The 12141-nt window shown below is 28.8% G+C and overlaps 1 protein-coding gene across 1 annotated transcript in view; it reads left to right on the top strand.

The window, feature by feature from the left end:
* The first annotated feature begins 2080 nt into the window (after positions 1–2080).
* Positions 2081–12141, top strand: part of Osbp (oxysterol binding protein) — a 28921-nt gene continuing 18860 nt past the window's right edge. The window contains exons 1-6 of the mRNA XM_080154316.1: positions 2081–3353; positions 3761–3842; positions 4758–4823; positions 5279–5372; positions 6449–6517; positions 11680–11772. Coding sequence (XP_080010442.1) covers positions 3218–3353; positions 3761–3842; positions 4758–4823; positions 5279–5372; positions 6449–6517; positions 11680–11772 — 540 coding nt within the window. The 5' untranslated portion in view covers positions 2081–3217. The remainder of the gene's footprint in view (positions 3354–3760; positions 3843–4757; positions 4824–5278; positions 5373–6448; positions 6518–11679; positions 11773–12141) is intronic.

Below are 12141 nucleotides of genomic sequence, written 5' to 3'. Positions count from 1 at the left end.
GGCTCCGGACTAGATAAATAAAGAGATTTTTTAAAAATTATAATTTTCAGTTTTTCAAGTCCATTTTTATCAAAAATTTTACTTTTAGAACCTTCAAAAGTCAAAAGTAGACGTGAGAAAAAAATATGTCGAGTTTTTCTTGATGTTAGGTTGGAGCCGCACCAAAATTAAACGCTTCCGCAACGCTCCTTGTAATAATTAACAAAATAATGTGAATAATAATATATTGTTTTCAAAAACGTCATTCATAGCTTTAGCCTGTAGCCTGTAGCAGACAATTATGATATTATCATAGGCATAATATCAGCTGACACCATAGTTGCCAGATTTACCAATTAATTATAAAATAAAATAAAACAATGCTATTAATCAATGTCGTTATTGAAATTTTTTTTTTTAAAATTATTTTTTACGTGTAAAAATTAAAATGTAATTTAATCTTAAACTCAGATAATTTGACAACTCTGTTTATTGTTTAGAGAAAAAAATTCAGCGAACAACAGAAAAACTGATCAAATCATAGCGGCCAACTTTTGAATTAAAAAAAAAATATTTTATTTTCATTTTTATTTAAAAATTTATAGTGAAAGGCGGGAGTTAAATTAAATAAAAATAATATAGTTAGAGTACTTATCATATTTTTAAAAACAATAAAAAGTAATTTTGGAAACCATGATGAAAATTATTTATCCCATTCTCCTTTTACCCCCCTCCCCCTCCAATCCTCAAATTCTATTGGCTAGCCAATAGGAACTCGATTATTTTAGCTAAAACATTTTTTTTCGCAATTTAGATAACAGAAAAATAACTAATTTACGTCGTATAATTATATAAAATTACTTTTATATAAAAAGATGACATTATAATATTAATTTTTAATATGACTGAACCACTAGAAAAAGTCAGAATCACCATTTTGTAATAAAAAAGAGCATTTTCCTTTAACCCCTCATTCAATATAAAATTTAGTGCAATAAAGACATGCTAAAAAACTATCTCTTTTGCAAGATTTTGATATTATCGCATTATTTCAATTTCAAAAGAAAGCCCATATTATACCCAATAGCGTCTAGTACATAAGTTTTCTTGATTTTTTGTTTAAAAGTAATTATCTTAAATTTTTCCCGTTATTTTACTGTCAAAAAAAATTAAAGAGAAATAGTCAAAAAAAAATTTTTAAATTTTTTTCATAAAAATCAAATTAAGAGGCTAAACTAAAAAAATGCCTTTCGATGCTGCTTATATTAACCCCTTCTAAACCACTGTTAAGTTATGAATTAGATTCTCAATCACTTTAATTTCTAGAATATTCTCGTATTTTTCCATATAAAATCCAATTTTAGAGCCTTAAATTTTGCTTTTAGCTATATTTAATTTTTTTTTAGAAAAAAAAATGGTCTTTCAGAATGTAATTTTTATTGACAATACAAAATCGTTTTTTTAACTTTGGGATAAATGTATTATTTGATGTGATTACAGGATAAAAAGTAGAATTTTTTTTGTGAAATTACTAGTTTATATTTGAAAATTATACATTGAACTAAAAACTAGCCTTTAGAGGATATGTAAAGAGGTCAGAAAAATAGCCTAAAACCTCAAAAATTTATAAAGCTTCAACAGAAGCAGACTAAATTCAGACCAACAATTCGAGATCTTTATCTTCAGACAAGAAACCTTACTTTATATTATAGGATTAAAGTTTTTTCTTATTTTAATCATGTTATAGCTGATCTACTATTCTTATTTTCTTCCTTGTATCCTTATCATCTGATTTCTGAAAATCACGAAACCTTTTGATAATAAAAATTGACAAAGTTGCCAGAAAACTTTTTTGGGGCCAAAATTTATTTTTCAAAACTAACCTTTTTCTGATATTTAACGAGTTTTAGGCATTAAATTATTATGAATGTAATTGTTTTTGCATTTTCTTAATTCTAAACTATAATATGGTCTGTTTTTTGCGATCTATTATTGATTTGTCGAAATGGCTTTTTTATATTTAATTTTGTGTCGACACTGCTTAATGTTATGATGTGTACTGAACAACACACATAAGACACAAAAAAACTTTTTAAAGGTCATTATTTCACTTTTTTACATGTTATATTAAGTTTTTTTCAAGTTTGTGTGGTTTTAATAAGTGAAACTCATGTTATTTATGGTGAATTTTTGTGATGTTTTTTGCTTGTTGCCCTCTTAAAGTTAAAGCAGATTTGTATATATTAATTTAAAACGAATTGTCTCCAAAAAGGGCAGCTTCAAAAGTAGAGAGCCCATCCTTCAAAAAGAGTTTTTATTTAGTTTGTAAGATTTCAGAAACATAGAAGTCTATAAAATGATAACATCACACTGTAATATTAAAATAGATAAAAAAATAAACGTTTTCTTCACATTAAAGATAATTCAAAGTCAACCATTGAATATCTCTAAATTCTAAAAAAAATTGCCTCTGTTCTAAAACTTGTTTTTTTTTATACCTATAGATTTTTGGTTTTGATTATATTGTTTATAGAACTCTAATTAACAGCTGATTTCAAGTATTTGGTGAATAATCCTAATGGTTAATTTGAAAATTTTAAAAGTTCTAGGATGTTTTAAAATATGTTTTCTTACAATTTGGTAAGTAGATAAGAAGTATTAATTAACACTAAAACTTAAAATTTATGAACTTAATTTAATCTTGAATTTAAAAAAGGATAAGCGTTGTACTGAAAGAAGGCCTCCTAGTACGTTTGAACCTACGACCCTTTGTCCTCAAGCTAGCCCTGGTAGTGCAGTAGGTGTGCTTTGATAAAATATCAATGAAATTCTCCATCTATTACAAGACATAAATAACAAAGAGTGTTGTTATTTTATTATGAATTGTTTTATAGCAATATGTATGTATTAACTTTTTTTTTACAATTGAAATAAGGATAAATAGACAAATAGGATAATTTTAAATACCAAAGAAAAAAGAAATTCATAGTGTGAAGTTTTATGCCACTTAAATTTTATTGTCACAACAGTTTATTTATACCTAACGAACATTTGCTTATTTTTCAGAGTTAAAATGTGGGATTCTTAAGCTTAAAGCTGTAATAATCACATTATCTCATTAAAGTGATACAATCAGCTCTGATAATCCACAAACAATAACCAAGAAATATCCAAGATAGCATTCTGTGATTAATAATAATCATTTTATTAGCCACAAAGAAAGATAACTGGCTGCAAAATGTCAGAGTCTCCGTCGAATAATTCTCTGGACAAGGCGAGTACAGGGACAGGAGGAGACAAATGTTCAGATAAGCCACAAGAAAAGACTCCAGAGACCAAGGGGTGGCTTTTCAAATGGACCAATTACATCAAAGGTAAAGGAAAAAATTAAAAGAAAATAGTTGTATAAAGTAGTAAGCATAGCGTTTTGTCTTTACAGTGTATTTCTTAAGAGGGCGAAAAAATTGGAATTTGGGCCTTCCCAATTGAATTGCAATTTTAAGGGGGCGTTAGAACACCCCTTCAGCACGGGTTATGGTTACTTTAAAGTTATAGTTTCTGATAAGGTTCAATTTCTTCCCTCACATTTCTCCATTTCTTTCTAAAATTTTCTTTATTTATTATTTGGAAAACAGTTAAATATGTCCCTACCCTTAATTTTGGAAAATATGCACTCCTAAATTTTAAGTTTTATGTATTGCTTACTGGTATTATTCACTCAATTAATAAAATCTATTTTTGAGATATTTACCTTAAAAAGTCATTTATGTGATGTTTTTAGGTTATCAGAAGAGATGGTTTGTGTTACAGAATGGTTTATTATCTTATTACAGAAATCAAGCAGAAATGGCTCATACTTGCAGGTGAGTACATTCAGATAAATTAAAAACAGGGAAGATAACAAAATGCGGCAAGTTTCATCAGTTTATATTTAAGATAAGACAATATACCTTCAAAGGTTCAGAAAGCTTTTATGTTAATCAAACACGAAAGAAAGTTTTTTTTCGGGTATCTCAAACTTTTGTTATTTCGCATTTACATGAAAATTACATGTCATAAGAAACACGATGTAATTTCGCTATTAACGATAATAGTGTCTGTCATAACTACTTAGTACTATGTTTTTATATTACTATGATATAGAAAAGATTTGAAGATTTAATAATGTATTAAAAAATATTGGCTTATCTTTAAATCTATGTCGAATATAGATTAAAGCCAAGAAGATCAAATTTACATATTTTGCAATAAAAATCACAGATTCACGGAAAGAAAACTTTTTCCCAACTTTAGTCAAAGTTTGAATTTATTGTATTTCATTTAAAATCAAAGGAAAATCATACTATTCATTATTTTTTTTATTCCTGTATGAAAATAACTTGTATAGTCACCAGGACAGACAAATAGGCAAATAATAATCCTTATATTTTCATATTCATAAGTGTTTAGCCTCGGTGGGAAGTTTTTTGCCTCCGTTAATCCTTTGTTTTCCCAATAAGTTGGTTGGTATTATCCTCTTAGGATTTTGAAAATTTTTACCCCCCCCCCCTCCCATAACCTAACCTAAACTAATTGTAAAAAAAAATATTTTTCTTGGACTGAGTCATAGTTCTGTCGAAAGGGGGGGGGGGAGGGGTTGCACCAAAATTTTCTAAGAGGATAACGCCAGTTGGTTCTTGGTTCCATTGAGTTGGAAAAGAATTTGTCAAATAATCTATTAGCACATAGTTGAACTGTATGACCCTTTTCTTTTTTAATCTGTATTATTAATATTTCAGAGGAACAATTTCACTGCATGGAGCAATAATTCATACAGAACAATATAGCTGTAATTTTGTTGTCAGGTAACTTAGTTTTGTAGCACAGCTATTCAATGATTATTATTGCTATTCCTATTGTGAATTTATAGTTAAAGAAGAAAAAACCCTCCTCGATTATTTTTGGAGAAATATCCTAAATTACAAATTATGCCCCTGCTCCTATCCATTTCTTTTACCTATTTATAAAGTAAAAATACGGAATTATATATTTATTTTTAGTGATTTAGCAACTACATCCCGAGAGGCTTTTAGGAGCAGTTGAGGGATGGAGGGGAATTTTTTTCTGGGGCACTTTCTCTTGGAAGAGTGGAGGAACTCTTCCCAAAAATAATTATAAACCATGATTGGACCTATTAGAAGTTTTACTGTAAAGGAGAACTATAAAGGACTACCAGTTAACGAGATCCTTCTGTACAAACACATAGGTACCCTATCTAAATATATTTTTGCCTTTATCACATTTAATGTTTTTTTTTCAGTAACGGAGGGGGAACCCAAACATTCCATCTGAAGGCAGCCAGCGAAGTAGAAAGACAAAAATGGGTCACGGCCTTGGAGTTAGCCAAGTCAAAGGCATACTTACATTACGTGAATTAAGTTTATTAAGAGAATTAGAATTTGTAGCTGCAAAGGGCTAGTTGCACGAAGTGCATTTAAACTTGAATTTAGTGAACTGCATATTTTTTCAGTTTGATAGTTTAAACTACATCTATAGGCCATATTGGTATTGAAATAATTTCAATTTTCTACCAGGTTGTTTAAAAATACCAAGACTTAAAAATCATATTTTTTGGAAATATGCAACATAAATGGCTGTCCTGTTTTCACAAAAACAGAATGATGACTTTTTTAATGTAGACGGTATTCTTGCAACTTTTGCTTGCTCTAATTTTTATGAAATGCACTTCATGCAACTACCCCTATCATCTATGTAGATTCGTAGAATGGTAGTTTAGAAATTTTATTAAAAGGTTTAAAACCTAAAGGGCGATTTTAAACATAAACATAAACATAAAATATTTATTTCAGTCAACATATTAAAACACGATGATATAATCAGAATATTTACATAGGTATATTGATTATATAGTTTTATTTTAATACATAAGAATATCAAATATGTTGCCTAGTGGCAGGACCTAACGCAAAACACAATGTGGAATTTTTTTAGCATAAAGTTAATTATTAAGCAATAACATTATGATCATGCGGTAAAAAAGACAGGGGTGTATATTCTACATGGGATCCCCTGCTCGGGGGGGGGGGGGGGGGGGGAATGAAAAATAAGTGGTTGGAGGGAAAAAAATGTAAAAATTAAGAAAACTGAAAACATTTTTTCCATTTGCCCCCCCTCCTAGGTGAAAAAAACAAAAAAAATGTGTGGTAGGAGGGATAAAATAAATAAAATATAGAGTTCTTTAAATATTTTTCCATTTTCCCCCCTTCTTGGTGAGAAAAAACTAGGGGGAAAAAAATAAAAAGTTTTGTAGCAGGGGAAAAAAAAAAATCTTGTGCTGAATATACACCCCTGAAAAAAGATCAAGCCCTGTTAAGTACATCATATAATAAAATATAATAAAACTTTAACTTATTCTACATCATTTTCAATAAAGAATGTAATCTAAATAATGTTTGTATTGGACATACAGGCCATACAGCTGATGGAAAGCGATGACGAAGAAGAAAATGATGGCTTCCCAGTGGAAATTGATAAACAGGTAAGCGTATGCTACACTAGGTTATTACAATATTTTATAGGTCAATTGTAAGGTATAATGTCAGAGAAGGGTAGATATTAAGTATTTACGTAACCGATAGAATGTTGTAGGAATCAAACATTTCCAAAAAAAATTAGAACATTAAAGACTGTTTTTGGACAAACGGCTGAACTCCAGTTAAAATAAGGCCTACTACAAATAATCTGGAAAATCTAGATCCAATAATGCACTAGGAGCGCTTGGCTGATTTCAGAAGAAAAAACTTTTAATTGGGTCCTTCGTGGATTTATTTGCGAGATAACTGTACATTTATGAGTAATATTTATTCCAGGTTTATTAAGGTTTCTAAATAGTAAATATATACAATATAAATTAGTGATGGCAATCTGTCGAATTTTTGGGCCGGATTTGGATTCCGGATTCTTATTTTTGACGGATTCCGGATTCTAGCAGTATTTTTAAAGGCTTTTTAAAAAAATTAAAAAAATTAAGTGCTACATATGTCCTAAAAATTAATGTTCTTGGTGTTCTCTATAATTCACTTCCGAGAATCGAACCAGATCGATTTTGAAAATTTTTATATGTAATGATGATAATCTTTGCCTGCAAAAAGCGGTAGTTGAAAGAAAAAACTTAAGACGCTAATTTTAGCATACCAATTAAAAATTCGGAATCCGCTAATAAAAAACGGATTCCGGATTCGGATTCCAAAATTGGCCCAAAAATTGGGCGGATTCCGGATTGCCAACCCTAATATAAATTAAGCCATATGGCCGCTAGCAGCTGTTAAAAATCTTATACTTTTGAAATGAACGACTAGATGATACTTGATTCCAAATAGCCTGAAAGTCGGCGGAAAGAAATTTGTTTATAGTAGTCGTTCTTTATTAGTTTCTATTACACTGCGACTATCCCATATTACTTAATACTTTCATATTCTTAAACAGTCTTTTCTGAACATTTGTTTATTGTACTGTTTTGGAATAGCAGAAAACTCTTGTATTTTCTATAAAAAGCTTACGTACATACAATATAAGCAATCAGCTTACAAACATTTATGCTGAAATATCTAAATAGATATGTAAGAATGACGCTCGACATCACATATTTTGTAATAACAGATTAAATGTTTTTGGAAATAACTAGTATATAGAATATAGATATTGTATAATAGTATATATATTTATATGGTAAAGATTATATTTTATTGATAACTATTATTAGATATGTATTAAGATTTTTAGTAGCGAAGCTACATAATATACTATTTTGTCCACTAGGCAAATTGCTAATGATTTATTTTAGTAAGATTAAATTTTGTAAACATGGGGTTAGTTTATCTTATTCGTTGTATATGAAGTAGTATGGTTTATTAAGTACTCTGCCTTCAGAACCGATTAAGTTCTGCGTTTTAGGCTATTTTTTAAAAGTCTGCATGGCTGTTGTATGCCATTATTCTGTTCCGTCCTCTCAATTTATCTTTAAATATTAGGATTAAGTGTTAAGGCTTTAAAAGGAAAACTAAACAAAAAAGTTTTTTTTGCATGTAATATACCGAAAGTTTTAAATCTTAGTTGCATTGTCTGTGGACGTATTTTTCCTTATTTTCTTAAAAATTGAAACTAATCCTTAATATGAAAATTTATGGTATGATTGTATGATCTGTAACAAGACCCCAACACAGCTTAAACCAATAACATGCAACCACAGGGACAGGGTGTAGGATTCTTTAAAAAACAAAAACTGATTTATTTGAATATTTTAGGTAGGATTAATGAAAGATTTTGTGAAAGAGCCAGTCCTATGTAGTTTACAAAAAAAGTTCAGTTACATAAACTTCACATGGTTCCTTCACTACCTAATAAGTTTTTGTAGAGTATGTTAATTTTAGGTTGGCTTTTGAAGTTTTCATAGAAAAGATAAAAAGGAAGTATTCAAAGCTTTTGGTATATATTTCACAATTCTATAATTGATCTTCATATTTTTATAACTATCCCTGACCCCTTATCAGATTATATAGATCTATATTTTGTACATAATATTATCTTCCAATTAATGAATATAAATATCTTAATATTAATGTAAATATGAAAGTCTACCTATCATGATTAATACCTACCTAATCGATAGATCTTCTTTAAAAATATTAATATTAATAAAGTTGTATAAAAATTTTAACTGAACCTATTGTCACATCATAATTCCCTAGTTTGAAAGTTGTCATTATTGATGCATAAATGAAAAATAATAGTATGAAAGCCTTTCTTTTTAAACTATAATGGACACGTTTATAATTAATAACAATATTAAACTGAAAAATCTAATGTTTAAGTTTGTGATAATGGCTTACTTTAAAATGCATTTTTTTCTCTGTAACATTGCAAAATGCAAAACTTTTTTCTTCGCATCATTGTATTGCAGTTTTGATTTAGGATTTTTTCCATTTTATTGAAGATTCTTTATCTAATTAGGATAGTTACTGTTTTACTTTTGTTTGTCCATGATAATAAACATGTTTTTTTTTATGATGTGATAGTAGGGGTCAAATTATTCCTATTAAAAGATTTTTCAAAAAGTGCATAGTTATTGTCTATTTTACCATAAAGGAAGGGAGGGACATTGGACTGTATTACACTTATCCCTTAAGATTTCTGCTAAAAGTATAAAAAGGAGGGGGGGGGGGGGGTTCTGACACTTTGTCTAAACAGGGAGTATAGACTATGTCTTATGAGTGAGAGGAGAGGTTATTTAGGTTTCCTTTTTGGATGAAATTTCCCTGTATTTAATAAAAATATATCTCTATCCCTGTGTCAAAGATGGCGCGAAATGTCCCCTTATAAGCATGTCAGAACAAAATACTTAGTATTTTGGATATGAACACACGCATGTAAATCTTAGATAATATCATAATTTTGAATAAGAGAAGCTTAAAATAGTTGAGGAAATTTCACAAACAGCAGATTTAAACCCTAAATATCTGAATATTTACACAGACTTATCAGAGAAGCTACTCTTTACAACTAAAGTAGGTCGAAAAAATATTTGGTTAATAAAGCTGTTTTTTTTCATTCACATTAATTCAGTTGTTGGTTTTAGCTGGGTATAGAGTTTTTTTTAACAGATTCCAAATGACCCCTATGTATGTCATTTCTGGCAAAATTTTCTGCACTAATTTCAAGTTCTAAACTAACCACATTCATTATCATTTTAAATACGTAATTTTATCACACATATTGATCATTATTCATGCTACATTTACATACATACTCCTGTTTTTATAATCATTTCCGCAATAAAATCACAGAAGGTTACTTGCCCTATGTAGATATAAATTTAAATGTTATTATATATCCCAGAACAGTTATAGAACTCGCTTATTAGCACATATTTACTTGTCATCTCTCTCTCTGTGTCTATTTGTGATGATATATTAACTTAGTTCATTTCAAACCGTGTACTAGTCATAAATAGTAGTAGTGAGAGGGTGTACAGGAATATAGTAATATTTTATTGTAACACGATTCAAGTAGCTTGAAAGGTATATTATATCTGATATTAAAAACTTAATGTTAAAGGTTAAGTAAAAAAAGTTTGCCAAATCAATTATAATCAAAATATTGGTAAGGGAGGGGGGGGGGGGGAATTAGCTTTTTTGTTGTTTTGATATTAAAGAAAGGGTTAATAGCAGTGATTTTTATTCTATGACGAGAAAATATTGTAATATATCATTGCAAATTTGCAAAACTTATTTTACTGAATTATCTTGCATTGGCCTAGCCCTTACCCTTGTTGTATATTAAAAATCGGCGAGGATCCTACTGACCGCTGAATTTTAAGAGATAATGGCATATTTTTTTGCTGTTGCATTTCTTCACTCAAAAGGCTGAACAAATATTTTTCCCGTCGCTCAAAATCCCCCACTCACCATCCTTCTGTTAAATAGATTCTTCAAAACATTTTTCTTAATTTTTGAATATAATTAAAATGTATTATTTTAATCGTTCACCTACTCCTTAATCCCTGAATAACTTGAGAGAAATTGTATACAAGAGAAGCCTTTAAATACTTGAATTATTATAAAAATAAAATCATTATTTAACTATGCATCTTTATTTACATATGTCCTTTGCTTTTTATTCATGAAATTATCATCAAATATTTTTGCTAGAATTACAAGGATAAAACTAGATTATTATTTTTTTTAATAAAAAAATATAAATCGTGTTTTCAATTAGCTGTTAAAAACTATAATACTACATTGTATTTTTTCACTAATAAAACAAAACAAGAACTAAATTTCTAGGATTGTAATTTATTCTTTATTATTAGTTTATATGTAATGCACTTATCGACATTTCTGATAATAACTAGCGGCTGCACCCTCTTTGGTGGGCTTACCCTTTCTCGAATTTGTTAAAAATTTGCCTGCATTAAACTAAATAAAAGAATATTTTAAGAGACTGACAGACATACATCCCATTACTTTTATTTATGGATTGATAAATGTTTACAATTTAAAAAATAAACTAGCAAAACTGTAAAAATCAGATTAAAATTTGCGATTTGATACATCTCAAATATTGGGTTATATAAACATTTGGATATTAATTTGGGTTGAAAACTAATTTAATATAAAATATAGAATCTCTATGTTAAGTTTCGTTTTATTTTGTTATACGATTTATGCTCTACCTATTTATAAATTTTTGTACATTTTAAAATCATTTTTATTCGACATTTAAAAGAATTTTATACCCTTTTTTGGTTGGTTTTGATCAGCTTTATTAAAAATTTAAATTGCTTCTCACCTAGCTTCTAGGGGATAGCGGGGTAATGTCAGAAAAATAGATTAAAACTACCTTCATATGAATATAAAGCTTACCAGAAAAGTACATCCAATTCAGAACATATATTTTTGAAATGTTTAGTTTAAGACAAAAAACCCCTTAATACTTTATATTATACCTAGGATGAAAATTTATAGTTCACTTGAATTATAGGCATTGTTTATGCTGGGTAAATACAAACCTATCAATTTTATATTTTGGGCGTTGTTTCTAAAAAAACACTTCTCTTAAATCTGCCTAATTGAGTGAAAGCTGCTTAATCTTAGATCTTTTAATGAGGTGCTATTTGAGACCTTAATTTTTCTATTTTTTCAGGAGCTTAGTTCAGCAGTAAAGATGATGGGAGCAAGGTTGGAGGAATTAAAAACTTGTAATGATTTAATTGAAAAACATGGTCAAGCTTTACAGGTAAGCCTTTTTCATGCAGTAGCGAAGCTACTTTATAATTCAGTCAGTCCGTCTGTAACGCTATTTGGAAAAATTCGATTTTCTCGGCTGCTATTGAAGATAGTCGGCTCAAATTTTTGGTGAAGATTCCCAGTATCAATTGGCATCAAGTGTATAATTTACTTAGTCCGTCATTTTGTCGGTCATAAATAAAAAGACATCAAAAATACTTTTTTTTATTATTTCAGACGGCTTTCGTGATTTTTATGTATTGTGGCATATTTATCAACTTAACATCTTTAAAATTCATTTAGTCTTTTTGTCCTTTAATGAAGTTTTAGTTATGGATGTTGTCATCCTTGTTTTTATAAAATTCAAACACTGTCGTAC

This window comes from Acartia tonsa, chromosome 3, assembly GCF_053477335.1.
Source record: "Acartia tonsa isolate MP-2025a chromosome 3, ASM5347733v1, whole genome shotgun sequence".
Lineage (NCBI taxonomy): Eukaryota > Metazoa > Arthropoda > Copepoda > Calanoida > Acartiidae > Acartia > Acartia tonsa.
The sequence above is the reverse complement of the archived record's forward strand: the minus strand, read 5'-3'. Positions and strand labels throughout refer to the sequence as shown.